Consider the following 20,607-nt stretch of genomic DNA (forward strand, 5'->3'; position numbering starts at 1 on the left):
GAAGAGTTTCTGACATAGCATTCATCTTTATCAGAAGAATGCGTGATGTCGTTTTGAGTCGTTGGTGGGTGTTTAATTTCAATATTGATGTGGATTGGGCCGGGTTGCGTTTGTTCTTCATTTTTTTCGACGACAGGTTGCGGTTCGGCCGGAAGGGTAGGATTGTGCTTGGTGTCGATATCGGCATGAGTGTGGTCGCGCGAGTGTCTGCGCGGCGAGGCGCGACGTCACGCGCGGGAGTCGGTCCACTGGTCGGAGTCGTCCGAGTCGGTGTCGTTGCCGGAGCTGGTGTCGCTCTGCTCCACGGCAACGCGCCGCGCGAGAATGGACGCTACATCGTGTAGCGCTGGCACCCCGCGAAGCGTATCGTATTTGCCAGTGTTCTCCTCACATCGCTTCTCCACTTTACGCAGTTTGATACCTGTAATACGAGTATGGAATAATTTTTATATATTTTCCAAATACAACAAGTCCAGATTGAGTTTTAAATTTTAATACAATCTAATAATGAACTGAGTAGAAATAACAGTATTTGATCATTATGGGAATCTAAATGTTTACCTTCACGTATAGCTTTGAGTAAATCTGAACGTGGATCAGGCGCAGGGTCGGCAGCAGGACGCGGCGGCTTAAGGGCAGAGGCACCCCGGAGCAGTGAGGCCGGCGAGGGAGGCCGCGGTCGGTGCTCATCTTCTGGCGGTGGAGGAGCTGGAGGTGCAGGTGGAGGCGTAGGTGCGCGAGGCGGCAGATCCTCGGATGACATCATGCCTAGAACAAAGTTTTTTTTTAATTAGTAGCCACACATTATGTTATAGAAGTATGCTAAGTAATGAAGTAGGTTGAATCGAACATTTTTGAATTCTAGTTGGATAATTGACACATTCAGAGCATTTTATAAATATACTACAAATATAAGAGAAAGAAAATATTATAATATAAAGAAATTACTGTTTATGTAATTATCGTGTAATATAATTAACAACCATGTGACTATTTCTTATTTAAAAAAAAATCGAATCCTTTTATTACTGTTGTTAGATATCTAACTAGATATATTATAATCAATATAGGGAATGTACTAAAATAAAACTGACCAATGACGGCATGCATCTGATCGAGATGTGCATCCAGCGCCGTGCGATGCGGAGGCGAAGCGCCGTTGAGTACGGGAGGAGAAGAAGTCCCTTCAGGCGGTGGCGGCGGCGGTGGCAACGCAGATCTAAGGATAAGTATTATTAGTATATTGTACAAGAGTATATGGTTATATTTTGGAATCTCAGCCTGCTTAATCTTAATTAACTCGACATAAGCTTATACTGTGTACATTTATTGTAAATTATGGTCTAAAAAATACATTTCTGCTTTTATTCACAAAGTTTCAAGTACAAAATTGATACCTTGTAGGTGTATGGTGTGGTGGTGTGTCTGGCTGCAGTGGTGCCGGGGGCGCAGGCGGAGGAATGGAAGGTCTAGCTCTGCGCGGAGTTCCCGCGATACTACCTCCGTATATTGGCTCGATAGGTCCATATGGACTTTCCTCTCCCATTACTGTAATAATTAGATTTCAATAATATAAATTATAGATTGATTGATTATATCTCGTAGGTATTTGTTTGCAATAACTACAAACAAATTATCAATTAAATATGAAAATAAAAAAATAATAAGCAAAAGTGTAAACATCGGCTATAGACAAGTAAGTCAAAAACATTTCCAATGTTACCGTGTCCATTTCCAGTGAGCCTAGGAGTCCTGTTTTGCTGGTTCTCGATTTCGATGGAGTTTGGTCGCGCGGGCTGAGACGACGCAGGTCGGCTCTGAGGCGCTCTATATCCACCATCCGTCATTGTAGTTGCTGAGAAATACATTATGTCATTAAAATAAATTCAGAGGATGTCTTGTTAAATTATCACCAATTATTTTTACATAAAAGAAGAAACTCATATTATATTTGAACATGAAATTGTAAAAACAAATCTTCTTATTAAATACAAGAAAACATTCTAAAGAAAGCGATTTGCAATTTATCAATTCGTATTCATGTTACTGGCATTTGAATCGTCGTACTTTCTAAAATATATGTATTTTTTATTTTATATTTATTTAAAATACATATTGAACTTTGAATATGTACATTGGCAGCAATATATTGTAGCCTCGATACCTTTATTTTGGATTAGCCCCTTTGCGTTCGTGGCTATGTAAACAATTAACAGTGTAGTGACTAGTGTATTTTCCACTATACATACTCTGATAGAGCGGGTCGGGTCGGTACTGCTCGATGTTGTACCGCCGCAGCTGGTTGGGCGCCATGATGTGTTCCCCGCGCGTCACCACCTCCGCCTTCTGCCGGTCGCGCGTCGAATGCGGGACGCGAACGCGCCTCGTGCCGCGACCGTCCGCTCCACCGCTGCGTGGTTGACGGACCTGCCATACACCACACACACGTGTAGGTTTCATTTCGTGTTCACGCCTTACATAATTAGTATAAACAACATATAATAAACGACCATTTCAATTTGATTTTGAAAGAGGTTAGTTAAAATATGAAATAAGGTCTGGGCTGGGCGTCATTTTTTATACCGTCTGAATTTAAATTTAAATGACTTCCAGAAACTTAATAATTTTGCTAAAATATTTAATTATATAATTAAATGAGGATCATACTAGGACCCTAATTTTATTTACAATGAACATATTAATATAATCTATTAGTTCATATATGACGTTTATAGTGCAATATGAATAATATTTAATACACGTGATATTGGATAATGTAACAAATATCACACAAGTATTTACCTTCTTCCCTCGATCGTGCTGAATCCTCTCGGTGTCTTGCAGCATCTCCCTGCGCCAGAGCTCGAAGAAGTAATCCGGATCTGTATAGAACTTCCTAGCGTCTCGACCGTCATCTCGGAACTCGTTGAGTCGCTCGAGAGGCGGCGGGCGGTCGCAGCGAGCGTACGTCGCGAGCATCGCAGACGGCATCGTGGTTCGAGAGAACAGCTGTTGCTGGAAGGTTCGAGACGAACGGAACGCCTTCCGCATTTGGATGTCTTGAAGGGACACTGGAAATAGACCAAAATAATTATAACTTTATATATATTTTGCAATACCTTTAATTTTGATGACATACAAGACTCAATTCTATAATCGATTAAAAGATCAGTGTTGCTAAATCAAATGTAACTAAGCACTTATCACCAGATGTATTGGCTGCTTGTTAGATTACAAATAAAAAAAAAGACTAGTACTATAATTTTCTCATTGGGTGCATTAATTATTTGATCTGTTCTTTAACATTTTATTAAGTAGCGAACAAATTAATATGCTTTTCACAAATATTTTTATTAAATATATTTTTACCCTCTTCTACGCCAGAGTCCAACTGTGTGACCTTTATAGCAAGCCTATCAATTCTGGCTTGCAGTACATTTGTCCTTTCCGCCAGGCTCGTTGCCTCCCGCGTCAACTCGCCGAACATATCCTCCGCATGTTTGGACAGAGACGAAAGCTGTCTGTAATACATAATATTATATTAAATTTCATAGAGATTTTTTAGCAGTTAATGCAATAGAGAACAGAATATATAAATTAATTAGCTATACTAAACCCGCCCCGTTTATTAGTTAATTTTAATAAAATTTGTTTATTATAGATCACTAAGGCTCAAAGTGTTTTAAAAAAGCATAGAATATATATTTATAACATTCTGATGCTACTATTATGCCTCAATTATTAAAACTTATTTCAAATTATTAACTTTATACAAAAAAAAAAAAAAATCGTAAAATTCATTGTGTGTAATTGTGTATGTGTGATACGTCATATACCACATATGACTTAAAATTTTATCGATGTTGCCATAGTTACCTGACAGTGTTGGCAAGTGTTCCGTTCGTGACTGCCTCTAGCTCGGACGGCACGTCGAGGCGCTCGGGCACGGTCCCGCGCGACACGTGCACCGGCTCCACGCAGCGCTTCGGCAGCGGCATGGCTGCGCGCTTCGGTGCCGGCTACCTCGTGTGCATCACTGGCGAAGAATAAACATTTTCAAAACTTTGATTAATTAAATTTAGTCTTATTTTAAACACGTATACAAAATAATGGTGGCATTTAAACATTAATAAACAAGGGTGACCTTATAATCATATAAAATTTGTTTTATAAATAGACATCTTTCTAAAACGATTTTGACAAAATATACAAAAAATATCGGATATTGTAAATTTGTAAAGACGAGATAAAAAAAAATACTACGTGTAAATTATCGCTCATATCCAAACGCCCATTCGCTTTAGATATGCAATTTTTATCGATAAACTTCCGTTATCAGCTGAGATACACAATACTAATATCTAATTCGACCATTAGCTGCGTGCAGTGAACCTTACGAGAATAGTAATCATAATATAATGTTACAAACAGTTATAATCGACATACGCAAAGTATAAGTTAAGTGCAAATACCTGGAATATCTAAGGACAGTCTTATACAATGTGTCGTTATCGTTAAGATCATCATTGCCACATTTAACGGAAAAAACAGCGTACGTTGCAAGCGAGTCCCGCTAATCCAAGCCCCAGCTGTCTACTATAAAAAATATAGTAAACATTTTCAGTCATGATTTAATTTTCTCTTTTATTTAAATAGGCACACTTATACCATGATATTTTAAACAATATTAACATGTAAAGACATCGAAAATACGCCACCAACCTTGGGAACTAAGATGTTATGTTCCACCGGGGGTGAGCCAAACGGAAAGCCCTACCACCAAATATTGGTACCTTGTACAATTTGAATGCATCGATAGAAAAATTAGATTGTAGAATACATCCATGTTATATACATATTTCTATATTCTAGTGGGTCGCACGCGAAACTTCTCGTTTATTCAACAGATTTTTACAAATTTCGAAGCCTATGACAGGTTTTTTTTTAATCTCATTTCATTATAAAGTGACTACGCCTATTTGCACGAATTTAATTTGTTTTTTTTTATACAGCCATAGCGCCGCTCTCTATATGGCCAGTAACTTTTTTCAGCACACTAAAATTAATTCATAACAATTTAATAAATTGCAATCAAGAATCATCTTTATTATTCTGCACGTTTACGGCTGGCGCTCTTCAAAATGAGACTATGTATAACCGATTTTTGATGTGCAACTATCGGTATCGTCCCATAATCACTGGGACAAAAATCTGCTTACGCTATTAATATATAAGATTTTTTTTTTCATTTAAATTTTTCTAATATTTAACGCCATAACATATTGAGTAATAGATACATTGACAGGACATTTGGCGTGTATTTTGTAGTATATTAATAAATTTAAACTGAAGGAAAATATGGTTTATTCGACTGATAATGAGAATTCATCTATATTTTCGGAAAACCGGTCGGTGTACTAAACCAGAAATAAAAAATTGTTCGACAAACAAAAACACCGAATATCAACACAAAGAAAATTTTAAATTAACATGGTTATTCTTTATTTACCTACACAACCTAACCTAACCTAACATGGTAAATATCCCGTTTTAAATACTGTTAGTAACAAAGAAAAATTTTACTATAAAACCGTAAACATATGAACGTTAATGAACATCAAGCGCTGTCCAAATAATAGATCTTAAGGAGTTAGGTGCAATCCAGGTATCGTTTAATTACAGTAGCGGTCTTGCCGGAACTATCGTGCATAGCGGAGGCGAATTAGCATAAGATACTCGTAAACACAAATCCGTTAATTGCTTTGTACTTCCTGCATCCTTGATTCGGTTCGTATTATATTGGACAGATTATATTATATAACGGTGTTAATGTATTCTTTCGATTTTTACAAGGATTTGATGAATCGTCGTTTAAAGCAAATTAATAAATTTGAAGATAAGTTTGGAAGGTAGTTGCCACCGAGAAACTACCGACAAGAGCCTCATTAGTTACATCATTTTACTAATTGACTATACATGATATTGATTTTATATATAAATGTAATAATATTTATATATAAACGATTCACCAAGCTAATTTTGAGTATGGGTGGATAGTGGATTTGGAGCAGCGTAGTGGAGTAAGCGCTAAGCCATCACAAAAAGCAAAGGTAGCCTAGCACTAATTTATTAATCCTGCAATATTTACTACTTCAATTTGAAACGCAATCAATAGATAGTGTAGCTGATGTCCAATGTTATATATTATTGATAACCAGGCGGCAGATGCGCTGGAACACTCACAAAGTTACATTAGGTATTCAATGAGCGTCGACCTTAGTCCCCTCGACGTCCGAGGCGACATATTTTTCAGTGTCCTTTATTTTCTGTTATAAGCATATAACAGCATACTATCTTCTCTCATCTCAGCATACTCGTAGGTAAAATTAGCGGGAATTACCAAACAACTTATAGAAAGAATAACCATATTATTTAATTTAAATGCGAAAGTTTGAGGCCCGGGGCAGAAAACAGGCTATTTTTTTTTAATTAACCACTCCAAGGTGCTAAATATGTGACTAATACACATTAGGTATAGTTTTATAAATTTCGCGCGGGTAAATCCAAAGGTTCGGCTAGTAATGAATATTCGCCACTGATATGAAATGTAGATTCTAACCATTCATCAATGAAACAAAAAAATCTTTGTAGTAAATTATTATTCGAGATATTAAGTTGACATGTCCAACAGAAACTATTGCAGTTAGTATAAAGAGGCATAATTGTCATCTTTGATTAAAATAAGAAATATTTTCAGTATTTCAAGCGAGATGATTGTCCATTTACGCCTAAACGTATTGCTTTCAGTTCTCAAAGAAAGGCGGACGCGAAAAGGATCGTTAGCGAAAAAAAAAATGAAGCGTGTTCCACTTTAGAAGTAGTAACCTAGTTTATGTATTCAAGAGGAAGGAGGCAGGAAATTTTCTTTTCAGGAATTTATGTATACAAAATATGCTCGATATTACTTTTCTTCTATTTTACTACACGTAGTTTCTTAAGGAAATAACTAATGATATTAGTAAAGGTTATTAAAGTTCACGTTGATACATAATTCATGACATAATATAATATTCGGAAGTAAGATGTGACAAACTTGAATTATAAACGAAAGGCAGAGAAACATTGAATAAATCAGAAAGCAATAGCGAAATCTAATCGTTTGAATATTTATTAAGAATAAGAAAGTTTATTAAATAATAGTAAAATCGTAATAAAACATTGAATTTGAGACTTTTATATCAATAAATTAAAATCCATGTGAGTATACTATACACAATTTTTATTGAATTTTGTTAGGAATATTACATATTAGTAAAAAGTAGTAAATTTGTCTATTTCTATATGTCTTTGATTAGTTCGTCAAGAAGGCAATGTAGGAGTAGGGTCTTTGCCACTCTCGTGCCACTCTCACGGGGGACTCTGCAATAATAATCAGGGTTACGCCTCGGCGATTCATGCACACCTAGCAAAGATAAGATTTCGAGACCACTCGCTGTGTGAATGTGGCCTAGACGAAAGTTTCGCAACCCATATCCTGTACCTTTGTCCTAAACTTCTTCATCCCATTTACGACATTCTCCCCCCTAAAGTCCCTCGGCCTATAAATGTTGAATGTTTGTGTTTAGTCCATTTTGTTCTTTTATATGTAAATATATTAAATGTAATAAAATTAAGTTGTGCATAGTCCAATTGAGTGTTATATTTTATTATATATAGTTTGGAGACTAACAATTATTTTTAATTTACCTTATTATTAACCCTTAATGTTTGTGTTGTTCTAGGTTAAGGATTAACAAGGAAAATGTTACTACTATGCTAGTCTTCTAAATTTAATTAAGTTTGTTACCTCAACCGTACCGATCAATCTCTTTCGTGTCTTCTCCATCCTACGTGACATTGGCAAAATAATCTGTGCCCTGTCGGCACAATTAAAAGCCATTAAACTAAGAATTGAATTATAACAATCAGTATATTGTGTTAATGGTAACCAAACAAGACTAAGAACTAAATAGTGATTAAACGGATGAAATTATACAGATTATAAAGATCTTTTTTTTTTTAATTTTTCGCAGAATCCAAATAGGAATATCCATTAAAAGAAATCGAATAAGCTTATCCATTTTCATGATTAATTATCTTTCGACGCATTCCAGTAAACATATTTTTCAGCTGGTTTTCACACGAATACTAATATCTCGATCTTTTTTCTGTATAATTTTAAATCTCACTCTTTATTGGCCAAGCATCAATGAGTTTTCTTTGTGCTTAATTTGTGTTTGTAATTAGTCTTAAGCCTGATGGTGTTGATAAACATTGCGAAGTCAGAGAAAATAAGCGAGAGAAACAAACAAAAACAACACTATATTTGGTATATAATTTAGTATGATTATTATTAAATTATTAAGAGAATAAGGAAAATATTGTCTCCAGCATATTTATATGATATAATAATTATAATTGAAACCGACTTTGTGCCTTTTCAAGGTTTCATTTGGTAACCCAGCTATTCACTAATGATAAGTTTTCGGAGCAGTTCTCGGCGGTCATAGTGACCGCTGTTTGCTAGCTTAATGTGATTAAATTAACATAAATTATGTAGCATAAAATATTTAAATAAATTGTTGCGATTTCGCCATGTATACTCGTACCGGTTTTTTCCTTATAATAAGTTAATTAAAAAAAAAAAACATTAAACGTATTTAAACAAATTGATAAGAAAACTTAACTTGGAGTTGTTTGTTGAAGTCGCAGGTTCGATCTTGACCCCATGAGCTATAGTCGTACTCATAACCTAAGGTTTACGTATAATTGGAGGAGAAAATAGTACATTATATAATATAGGTACACTAATTCTTTGAAAATAGACGTTGCAAAGTAATACCATTATATAAAAAATCAAAAAGGTATCCTATAATAAGTGGAAAGCTTATATTATATGTATTTTTTTTAATTTTCATATATAAATAGACAAATGCCTGCACTCGTCTGCCTAATAATGACTAATATGATATCTATTCCTTACATCGTCAATGACGCCTTCGTTCTATTATGACACCTGCTTACTCACTTTTCGAGCTGAATATGCTACACGTAGTATTACTGTTTGACTGATATTCTGACATTAGAATACAAAATTTTCACATGCATGATATACAAGAAGTCTCGTAACCTGTTTATAAAGAGGTTAAGACTTTAAGTTTACACGGAGAAGGTTAATTCCGAAACTACTAATCCAATTTAAAAAAATCCTTCACCAATATTTTGAATAAACCTTCATAATATACATAATATACTATATATTATATAAAGTAAAAGAGTATTTCGAAGAGAACAATTATTGTGCAACGTAAGTCAACTACAAAACGAGCTAATAGTTATCTTACGAACTATGGTTTAACGGTAAGAAATATGAATACTTTATATATAAAAATAGAACGTAATTTCTATATGTTACAGTTATTTCTAAAATGTTTATATATGTTTGCCGGCAGGACCTGATGCTGTCTCGGACCGCTAGTTATTCACAAGTTGGTACATCATACACGCTAGAGTTGCATATATTAGACAACATTGTAGGCGTCTTAAATGCTTTCATTAGTCCAGTGATCACTGTAAACTTTTTCGCAACTATATAAGGTAAGTCGTTTCAGTATGAGCAGCACATCTTTGATCATGAAGGTGTCTGCCGTATTGTTTATTGAAGAAAGTGAAAGTGCTCTAACTGGCTTCAGGACAATAAAGCATTATTTATGTATGAGGATTCTATAAAAAGCAAAAAACACCACAATACTACTATTAAACAATATCTTCAAAAATATACCTACTATTTCCAATGTTAGCACCTGTCCTCATGGATATGGTTTCCATCATGCTGTTCTAATGTGGATGAATGGTATACCTTTATTTATATTTTAAAGTAAAGTACATTTATTTTGATACCCGAAGTACTAATCGTACTTGAACTATTTGATATTCAATAAGCTGAACTACCTCCTTATACAGATTAATATAATCATAGAGCTTTCGATTTGTGTTTACTAATAAGGTCTTCGATTTGTAAGTAATGTTTTACTAAGTTTTATCATCAAATCAATCAATATTTGTATCGATAAGTAACGGAGGTACAAAAATCAAACTTAAACATTGTTTTTTAATTAATATTTTTTAACTTATCGAATATTATGGTGACAAAATTAATTTCCAAACGAAAACGGGAATTAGCGTTACGATTGTCAATGTCAAAAGCAATGGGTCTAGGTAGAGAATTACATTAGTGTGAAGGCAATTCATTGCACGTTTTATGAAGACTTTTGGAAAATATATGTCAGCTAGGTAAAGACAAAGACTAGAAAAGACATTGAATAGTTAAGTTATAAATTAATGTATACATTTAACATGACAAGCTATGTGCTTTCCACAGCGCTGTTTTGCTTGGTTACTAAATAAGAAATTTATATAATAATTAAAAAAATAATTTCTTGTGACGTTAATTTAATAACATTAACGTACAAATTAATTACAGGTAACTTCATACTAATATGAAAAAGACGTACCTAAGTTTTCTTTGTTTTTTTTTTCGACTTCATGCAAAATCTACTTACCAGCTTTATATGAAACTTTCAACATTTTAGTTCATTGTTACATATAGGCCATATACTAATATATGGCATTTAGATACAGCTTAATATAATATTATAGCATTAATTCGAACTAGAACTTTTAGAAATACTACAAATAGAACGAAAAAAAATCCTTATGTTACGGAAGTCAGAAGACTATCATATCATAAGAAGTCGTCATTTAATATTGTATAGATATGTTCTTCTGTATATATCTATTATCTTCATTTTGTGTGGTACCGACTAAAGTTAACCGCAGATCGATAGTTTAAATCCCTGCAAATAACACAGTTTTACGGCATGCTCTAGTCGACTTTACGATGAAAACATCGCAAGGAAATCCACTTATTCCGGAAGAAATTGTCTAACAATCCACAATAAGCAGTGTGGTGTACTTAAGCTCCGTATTATTTTCCTTAACAGGTCCCAATAACGAATCAATTGCTTGAAGTAATCGGACCTTTTTTAATAAATACCAAATAAAAGTTAGGAAAACGAGCAAAAAAAATAAATAAACGGATGTTAGGTAACCACACCCTTAGGCATTGACACTGTAAGAAGTACTAACTACGAACAGTCGTTACATTGGTGTAACTCGTATTATTGGTAATACGCTACTAAATATGACATCTAGGATGTTTTGTCTCTCACGCATGTGAAAAGTGGTCCACTAACCCTCCATGACAAAAAAGCAGTACAGATGCCTGCTGGACTTAGCAAAAAAGCCTTACTACCAACAAAAAAAAACTCTCGCATCTTTAATATGCCGCTAATCTGACACAGCAGGATTTAGATATAAAGCTTCATTACTGTAAAGAAAGGGGGTTTTTTTAACTTAATCGCCTCGTTCATGTTGCAGATTTTTTCAGAATTTCTTTTGAAACACGTCAGTTCACTTAAAATATTTTCATTTAGAGCAAAAAATGAAACGAGTTGATTAAAAAGAACATATCGGAGGAGACGTTTCTTCGGATAAGAAGTGAAACTGGTATAACATTCACGTAACGTATAATATATATTTTAATTCATTCCACTTGTATTTTCACAATGATAATAAACGACAGCTAACTCAAAAAATGAAAATAACAGTACGTATTTATTCCTCAACACAAATTAAGAGAATACAGAAAATCTCATATTTTTCATTTAATAAAATAGGTAGACATACAGGGAAATGGGCCACCTTTTAGCATTGTTAGAAATATTAACCATTCCTTACATCGCCAACGCGCCGCCAACCGTGGAAAATAAGAAGTTATGTCCCTTGTGCCTGTAGTTACACTGGAAACATTATTCCTCTTCGTATATTGACAGGTTTTTAATAGTACACAGAAAAAACGTACGAGAAAAAATATATACAACTATGTTTCACAACAATTATTTTTGTGCAACACAAACCGTTCTCATCCTGTACTCGATAAGATTATCCTGTTTTATAACTAAACGTTCATAAACTATTAAATAACATACAATATAAATGCTATTTTTTGTATAAAAGATTCAGTTTTCCTGATACCGTATTTTGGTCGTACCTATTTGTATTACTTTGAAAATATTCTCATCTTCAGCAGATTTCAAATAACAATGGCCACAAAACACCAACCTTTGAATATGAATGGACATATGCGCAATGGTTATTGACAATCGATTTATTTAAGATTATCTTTGGCAACCATAGTTTGTTTTAATTTATTCTAAACGAAATCTTTATATGAGGATATTCAGAAAGTTCATCTTTAATGCTTGATTGGGCGAATTTATAATTCCATTATCAAGAAAATTTTTTTTACTTGGTAGTAGCGCTTTTTGCAAGCCTGTCTGGATGGGTACCACCAACTAATCAGATATTCTACCGCCCAACAGTAATCCTTATACTAAGTATTGTGTTCCGGTTTGAAGGGTGAGCGAGCCAGTGTAACTGCAGGCGCAAGGGACATATTAGCTCCCAAGGTTCGTGACGCGCTGAGATGATGTAAGAATATTTTGTTAGTATTTGTTACAGCGTCCATGTCTATATATGATGACCACTTAGCATTAGGTGGCCCATTAGCCTATCCGCAGAAATATGATATAAAAACTTTGTTTTAGTATTAATATGGAATGGTCAGCATCCTTATCGATTCCAAAAATCAAACATTTATAGAAACTTAAACATTTGTTAAAACTCCAGACGGTATTTAAAATTTGCACTTCTAGAAATTTAAGGTTCCTGAATAAAATTAACATTTCGACATTTACGGTTCGGTTATTTCTAATTAATAATAAAGCATTACTATGATATCATCCGTATAACGCGTGGGTGCCGTAATAGTGTTAAAGTAATGTTCTCACAATTAGGGTCAATGACATTTGTTTACATAATATAAGTACTGAATGTATCGTATAGAAACATTGTTATATCCATCGCAATGACAATTAGATTGAAAGAAATACGGTGTAATGCAGAGACACCCTCATTCACCCTACGGTAATAATTACTAGACATATAATTTGCATGGATTACGCCTTTGGCAGACACCATAATACTTCGAAATGTTGCTGAATACTGAAATGTTTTTACTATAGGTATATAGGAAAAATAGAGGGAGAAGCATTATCTTTTTTAAACAGTTCTTCAACTGAAATGATAATATTTAACACTTTTTTTAATATATTATTGAAGTCATTGGGTGCAATAAGGGAAAAATTTCAAGGTTAAATGAGACTGCCATGTTTCTATCTCTTTAACAGACGTTCAGATATAACACAATAAATACAATCTATTTTTTAGTCTTAACATCTACAATTGTGTCAAAACTACCTATAAAATATTACTAATTTAGCCATAACAATAAAAATTACCGTTACAATAAGTGTATACTTAGTGGATTCCCGGTGATTAGTCAACTAACTGGATCACCATTTTTAGCCACGCAAACTAAATCGCTGACATATATAATAAATACACAAATACACAAGCCGACGTCGATCGTGAGTTACCAAAAGCCAGTACGGTTTAATATGATATGTCAAGGTTTTACAAAAAGTTACTTTCAATAATAGTATGTCGTTATATCTATTCGTACTCAAACAACCGTTGTATAGTAAAACAGACCTTATAACAGACAAAATAGCATTACATCAAATTTCATTAAAACTATTACATATTTTTTAATCATCTTAATCCTTCTGCACACATACAATTTAATTTTTTTAAATATTATAGTCAAAATTAACAGCAAGTGAAATTGCGAAATACAGCAACCTAATACAATAATAGTATATACAAAAACCTTCTCAGAAAAACATGTTCTGGTAACAATTTTTTTTCAGTTAGGCATTACAAAAACAACCCTTGTTTAACTTCCTGATATAGAAAGATAGAACATGCATTTGCATATTCTTCGATTTAATTGCGCTACTAAAATAACTAGGAGAGTGATAAAATAACAGTTCGATCGATATTTTATGAAAATATTTTATTCTTTTGTGAAACGTCATACTATGAAGCTAATTCACGCGCACACACGCGCACACACTGCGCGCACACACACACACACACACACACACAAAACGAACAATTTATGAAACAATAACCATACAATACAGTTTGAGGGAACACAATTATAGTATTTAATTGTATATGGAATTAAAGAAACACTAAAATGTTCTTAGCACTACCTAATTCCGTATAGGTACATATTTGTAACTATGGTCACGCTCTTAGCATAAACTCACTAATAAAAATGTATAGTTAAAGTATTTACCTAACTATGTTGTATGATCCTTAATTGGGCATTAGTTAAATCGTATCTTTATAAGAATAAACATACTTAGTATTCTAGGAAATTTTGATTTTGATAACGAAGAATATAGACAGACCAAATCGCTTAGACATTTGTTTTCGATTATATTAGCTTTTAAGACAACAAATATTTATCTACAAGTGTAATGCGTGATCACATTAAAGGCTTTCGGTCAAGGTTAGAGAACTTTAGCATTTTATTAAATGCCAAATAACAAACGCCAATTAGATTTATATCACGCTCTAGTAAACGTGTATTTAGTAGCTGTAAGTTTTTTAGCTAATAAAATCATAGCTTTATGTTGAACTAGTATCCACCCGGGCTTCCGTCACCGTGAAGAGGGGGGTGACGTATGCAAACTTTCATAATGATCGGATCAGTAGTTGAAAAGTCAAAGCGTAACAAACAGACCATTTTCCGCATTTACAGTATTAGTTACGATAATCTGTTCTTACGTAATGATTATGAATAAAATGAAACGTTTATTGTAACATTTAAAATTCATAATAACGCGTATTAACGATCTAACACTTGTAATTCCACGAGTAATACTGGTTAACACTTTCACTTCATAAATATTTATCGATACGAAAAATACATTTAAAAAAAAATCAATCAAATTAACAACGCCGATTGCATTTTGTTTAGAGAAACGTGAAACTTACGTCATGTTTCTATGAACTTGGTGATGACATAATTATAAAATGTCAGGCGGTTAAATTTGTAAGCCATAATGAACGCAGCTTGCTTATAGTTAGTATGTAACTGAGATACCGTAATGAGACTCTTTAAATAGACCTTACACGTCATAGAAAGGTACGACATATTAGCCAAAAAACCGTTCTACAATGTTGAGCCGCGAGCACTGATCGAAGTAACCTACCTAATCATTATTGTGACCTACAATTGCCTTAACCACAATATACATTAATGTCAATGTATATAAATAAGATGTTTCATGTATAATAATCTATACTAATACAATAAATGCGAAAGTAACTGTATGCCTGTCTGTTGCTCTTTCACTGCCATACCACTGAACCAAATTTTATCTTAACTACTTTACTTTTTATGCTTAATACCTGAGGACAAACCCCTAAAACGCGAGCGTAGTCGCGGGTGACAACTAGTATTCTAGAAGAGTCTCGCGTTTAATTAAGCACTAGCTGTCCTTCCCTCGGCTTCACACGGATACAATAAGGGTTTATATACAATTTTTAGATTGAAGAAACGAACATAAAAAGGAAACGAAGGAAACTTGAAATTCTCGGCTTTCATCTACTATAATATGCCTGTGTTAAAACTTTTAAAACTTCTTCTTGAATAGTGATTCAATAGAGTGCTATTTAATTATTGAAATCCGTAGCGTTGTTAATAAGATCTGAGCATAGAAGGTAGTGTCTAGTGATTAACGAATTGGTTCTAATTTTATTATTGATAACCATTCATCTTATTAAATATGGCTACATATCATAGTTGCAATATAACTTAAAACCTGTACTTCAATATGAAAACTTTATTAATACAGACATAAAGTTGATATAACCAATTGATAGTGTGTAAAATTATTTAATTTTGGTTATATTATACATCTGTAATACTCACGCTTGCAGCCAATAACAGCGATGGTACCTACGTGTGGGTTGAATAAATTTGACACATCCGTTGTTGGCTCTGGTTCAATGTTCAATTAATAAAAAAAGTGTATTATATTAAAAAAAAAAAGAATACTATATGTTTTAAAAAAGGAACAGCATATACCGGTCAGTTCAAATATGAATAAAACCTAACCACAATGTGGGTCAATTTATACGTTTTGCGCTATCTTTTTCAACGTTATGTAGACTAACCATTGAGAACGGCATTAGAGATTACAACTTTCGTTGCTTTCATTCGATAATCGAATCGCCATGTCTCTCAGTGGAGCTACTGCAATATACATGTGAAGACAATTTATATCCAATTCAGACGAGAGATGACCGCGTTAGCTCGATACATACAAATAATTATTTACTTATTAAGCAAACGCAAACGTAAATGTTAAAGTTACTAACGATTATAACATTTTATTCAGTCCATTACGTTAAACGTCTGCATCCTTGTAAGAATTGATTTAAATTAAAATGTTTCGACACTGCGTCAAATATTGCGAACTCTACCTGCATTTTTATACCAGCCATTCGCAAGCTCGGAAATATGTATATGTTCTTCTCTCTCATTAAAGACTGACTAAAAAAGTTTTGCAAGCGAATATATTCTCTTCACCACCGTAATAAAATCTTTTATTTACAATAACAAGTTTTAATTGTTTTATGGAAGTGATGAACTAGTCCGTATCACATATTTGGAAATGCATCCGTTACACAGGTCTATCGGACACCTAATCAAATCGTTCGTAGTATTTTGTTAAGTCAGATAAGATTTGAATTCAAATTTGGAACTCATATGATTTATCTTTTTTAATGAACTGCATAAAAGCAAAAGTGCAAAAGCAGCCCTTATGTCTTTCACTAGAGTATACCTTTCCTGTTAAGCAGAAGGTTAGATAATACATAGGATACAGGTTAGATTACTCGTGTCTGGCTTACATAATTGTGAGATATTAGACGAGAAAAGGCAACGAGAATATGTATTTGTTCTTTTAATTAAACTACATTATCTTATTGTGGAACCACTTTTATATACAGCGAAACAAGGTCGCCATCAGCCTTATTAAATTATCCTCCTTCATGATTGATAGAAATTTTAATGTACAAATAGTCATATGACACGCAAACCGATTCAAACGGGCGCATTTTGTAACCGTAATGTCTCGTATTTTTTAATTGGCGAAATAATTTCATTCGACATGTTTTCTCTCGCATGCACGATATCTCTAGTTACTCCATATAACAGCGAATATTTGGGTTCTGTATACTATACATCGATATTTGTTGTACAAAAATAATATATCTATTTCGAAAAACGAAAAGATCGCGATAACAAATAAATTATTGGAATTCATAATGCAATTATATAAAAATAAAGATATATATATACATATTAAAGGGAGATATGTATGTCGTTTTTTCCCTTTTAATAATAAATGTAAATAATTTAAAAGAAAATCGCAAATAAAATATTTTCAGAAAAATATAAACAAAATAAAATAATGATCAAAATAACATCACTATAATATATGATGAGTAAAATATATATATAGGCATATTTGTACATTTAAAAAAATATATATATTATTTATATTGTTACATCTAAAATATTATTTAAAATTTAATACATAAACAATTTCATACTTAATTTTACTTTCATAATCAGTTCACTCAACATTGAACACACAATTACACAAACAAAAAAAAGAAATGAACTACAATAAAAACAAAAGACACTCATTGAAATAGGGGAAAAGAACCGGTAATGTAACCAACTTTATAATGAAAATAGCCTTTAAAATGAATGCTGTTAAAATCAAATCGCTTTACACCCCCTGGGGTAATTTATTGGAATGAGATGATTCATGATAAAAACACACCCTATAGTAATGTGAAGTTAATTATTTATTTTAAATAAAGATAAAAAGGTAAGTAGACATTTTTGAGGCATTATTTTAGTGTTTATTTCAAACTACACCTTAAGGAGTGCGAAGGAGTTATTGGCAAGTGTATTATACATTCCAAGTGAGCATGCATCTTTAAATAAAGCAATGTCAGGAATTGATGTTAATGTAACATTATTGTCTATACATACATATAATAAAATTGGAGCATCTGTTTGTAATTTTGAAATAACTGCTTTTTACTAAATTCATATGTATGTATACACGGCACATATACCAAAATAGCATTTTTTACAATTTTCGTCTGTCTATCTGTTTGTTCCAGCTCTCTGATGTAATAAGGAGTAACTTAGGTTACTTTTATTTTAGAATTATATATAAAATAAAAATAAAGTCACGCTGCAATGTCCAAATAACTTAAGTTCAAATGCGCAGGAAATCACAGGCATAGCTAGTATACAATAATTATATAAACATTTTTAAGTACAAAAATTATAAAGAAAGGTATATTTTCTAATAGCTTTTGATATGCGAAAGTTATGTTTATGTATTTTATTGAGATACAGTTAAACTTTATTGCTCTTTCACTTTCATCTTCATGTAAGAAAACTTATTTGAATATATATGGATTTATTTTAATTGGAATATTATTATTTTTTTTTTAGCTTGTTAATGAGCAAACAACTACTAGTCGGCAACAATGGCTAGTCAACTAATAGTAAGTTCCTAACTCTGCCCACAAATATGGCATGGGCACCACTATTAACCATTTATAATATAGTCTCTCCACATATTGTGATATCTGCATAATGTCCCTTGTACTTGAAAATACTACTAATAAGACTAAAATCTAATATAAAAATATAGATAATAAGAAATAGATACTTAATTACAAGATCTATCTCTTCTAAAAACCTTAGAACGGAAATTTATTTATTAACTAATACATAATAAAACAATTTTATAATTCCATGACATCATACAAAGTTAATGAATTCATTGTAATCCTTTGAATAAGTTTTCATGAAATGTCAGAAGTAGTATAAAATGTTTATTTCACTATTAAATAATGTTAAATTTGTTATCATTATGTGAATTTTTATTAAGTACTAAGAGATGTTCTCTAGCTTTTACAAATCGTTTTTTCTTGTTAGACTATGATAAAAATAGTAAAATTTATTTATCTTATCTATATAATTAATAATTTGTAAACAAAATGATTAATTTTAAGAGTTGTAGCTAACAAATTTAAGCTTTGTATATGGAAATTATATATAATATTTTGACAGAAGTGCATTTAGATAATTTATTTACGTCACATAAAGCACCTTAAAATCCAATTAGATAAATAGGAAAGAGATCTAAACATTAATGAGTTAATGAAAAAATATAGGATCTTAACACTAGAGATTTTGTTAAGAACTTTGATCGGATTTATATATAGTTAATGCTCATATAATTTAACGATTAAGATTTCTATTCAAAATATAGTTGCATTACAAGCCTAATGTTTTAAATTTCTTAATAATAGTTAATCCCTGCATGCAAATAAAAAAATAATTAGAACAATTATAAAAATATATTTATATTAAATTTAAAAATAATGACAATATATAATTTTATCACAAAATAACATCATTAAAACTATTACGATGTGTGTGACGATATTATGAACCCTTCGAATCACAACGCCCATTTCTTTAGAACATTGCTCAAACTTATATCTTCACTGATTTACTCAATATATGAATTACAGAAAATGTGATAGGAGAAATTTCAATTTCGAGGAATTAATTAGATTTTAAATAAGATCATTTTTACGGAAAATAAAGGAAATATTGATGCAAGATGTACTCACCCGATCCACCCAAGGAAGTCAACAATTACTTGATTTAATATTCACTCTAAAAACGTCCTAAATAATTTTCACTTGCATAAGCACACAATATTTATAACTTCCTGCACTGATTCTACAAATAAATAAATGATATTTTCAATATATTTCAATAAGTCTGCCGCTATAACCGTGCCACAAAACGAAAATGGCAGCGTTGATGTTTCACACTGAAAAAAATGCTTGGTATTACCTGACAACACTGTCTATATTCCCCTCTCTTGTTACTACCACACTACCTTATTATGATTTGTTTCTATATATTTCTATAAAAATAATCAGATTCATGCTACTTTCAAATATATTAGAAATTTAGAAAATATCAAAAATAAAACTTGACTTGTTAGAAAGTACATATCGAATATAATATATAAATAAATTATAAAATATTTGATCCAATGTACTTATACAGATAATGCCAGTCTCGAAAATAATCCTCTTAGAGCTCATAACTATATAGATAGATATTTAAACCTACTTATTTAATTCACAATAGGATATTTATTCCATATTTCTGTCAAAACATATTATTAATATCATAATTAAATATAATTAATGTGTAAATTATAATAAAACATTTTTATACCGATTACATAAGGATTCTTGTGTAAAAATATATAATATCGATAATTATATACAATATAAATGTATGTTTTTTTAATGTTAGTTTATGTGAATTTCATTCAGCCATAAAACTTAATCTATTATAAAGTTTAACACATCACACAATAAGTATCTAACAATAAGTATTTAACT

General features: G+C 32.1%; 1 protein-coding gene across 2 annotated transcripts; it reads right to left on the bottom strand.

Moving 5' to 3' along the window:
* Positions 1-172: 172 nt before the first annotated feature.
* LOC113400222 (actin-binding protein WASF3) lies at positions 173-20,064 on the bottom strand. 2 transcript variants are annotated; one of them, XM_026639713.2, is made up of 10 exons: positions 20,045-20,064; positions 3,877-4,036; positions 3,370-3,521; positions 2,803-3,071; positions 2,250-2,427; positions 1,724-1,855; positions 1,398-1,548; positions 1,095-1,219; positions 562-768; positions 173-421 (listed from the first exon to the last, which is right to left on the bottom strand). In XM_026639713.2, the coding sequence occupies exons 2-10, from the start codon at positions 3,996-3,998 to the stop codon at positions 228-230; spliced, it is 1,530 nt and encodes a 509-aa protein (XP_026495498.2). In that variant the 5' UTR covers positions 3,999-4,036; positions 20,045-20,064; the 3' UTR covers positions 173-227. The 2 variants fall into 2 exon arrangements, with proteins under 2 accessions (XP_026495498.2, XP_026495497.2); XM_026639712.2 differs by lacking the exon at positions 20,045-20,064 and adding an exon at positions 19,816-20,031.
* Between the last annotated feature and the right edge of the window lie 543 nt (positions 20,065-20,607).

Source organism: Vanessa tameamea, chromosome 17 (assembly GCF_037043105.1).
Source record: "Vanessa tameamea isolate UH-Manoa-2023 chromosome 17, ilVanTame1 primary haplotype, whole genome shotgun sequence".
NCBI lineage: Eukaryota > Metazoa > Arthropoda > Insecta > Lepidoptera > Nymphalidae > Vanessa > Vanessa tameamea.

Bases quoted from the DNA above. Each gene is read 5' to 3' on its own strand.
- LOC113400222 (XM_026639713.2), bottom strand. From the start codon at position 3,998: ATGCCGCTGCCGAAGCGCTGCGTGGAGCCGGTGCACGTGTCGCGCGGG. The intron at 2,428-2,802 runs GTAAATACTTGT...GGTGTATGGCAG, and splicing joins AGCACGATCGAGGGAAGAAG to GTCCGTCAACCACGCAGCGG. The intron at 1,220-1,397 runs GTATCAATTTTG...ACTTATCCTTAG, and splicing joins CCACACCATACACCTACAAG to ATCTGCGTTGCCACCGCCGC.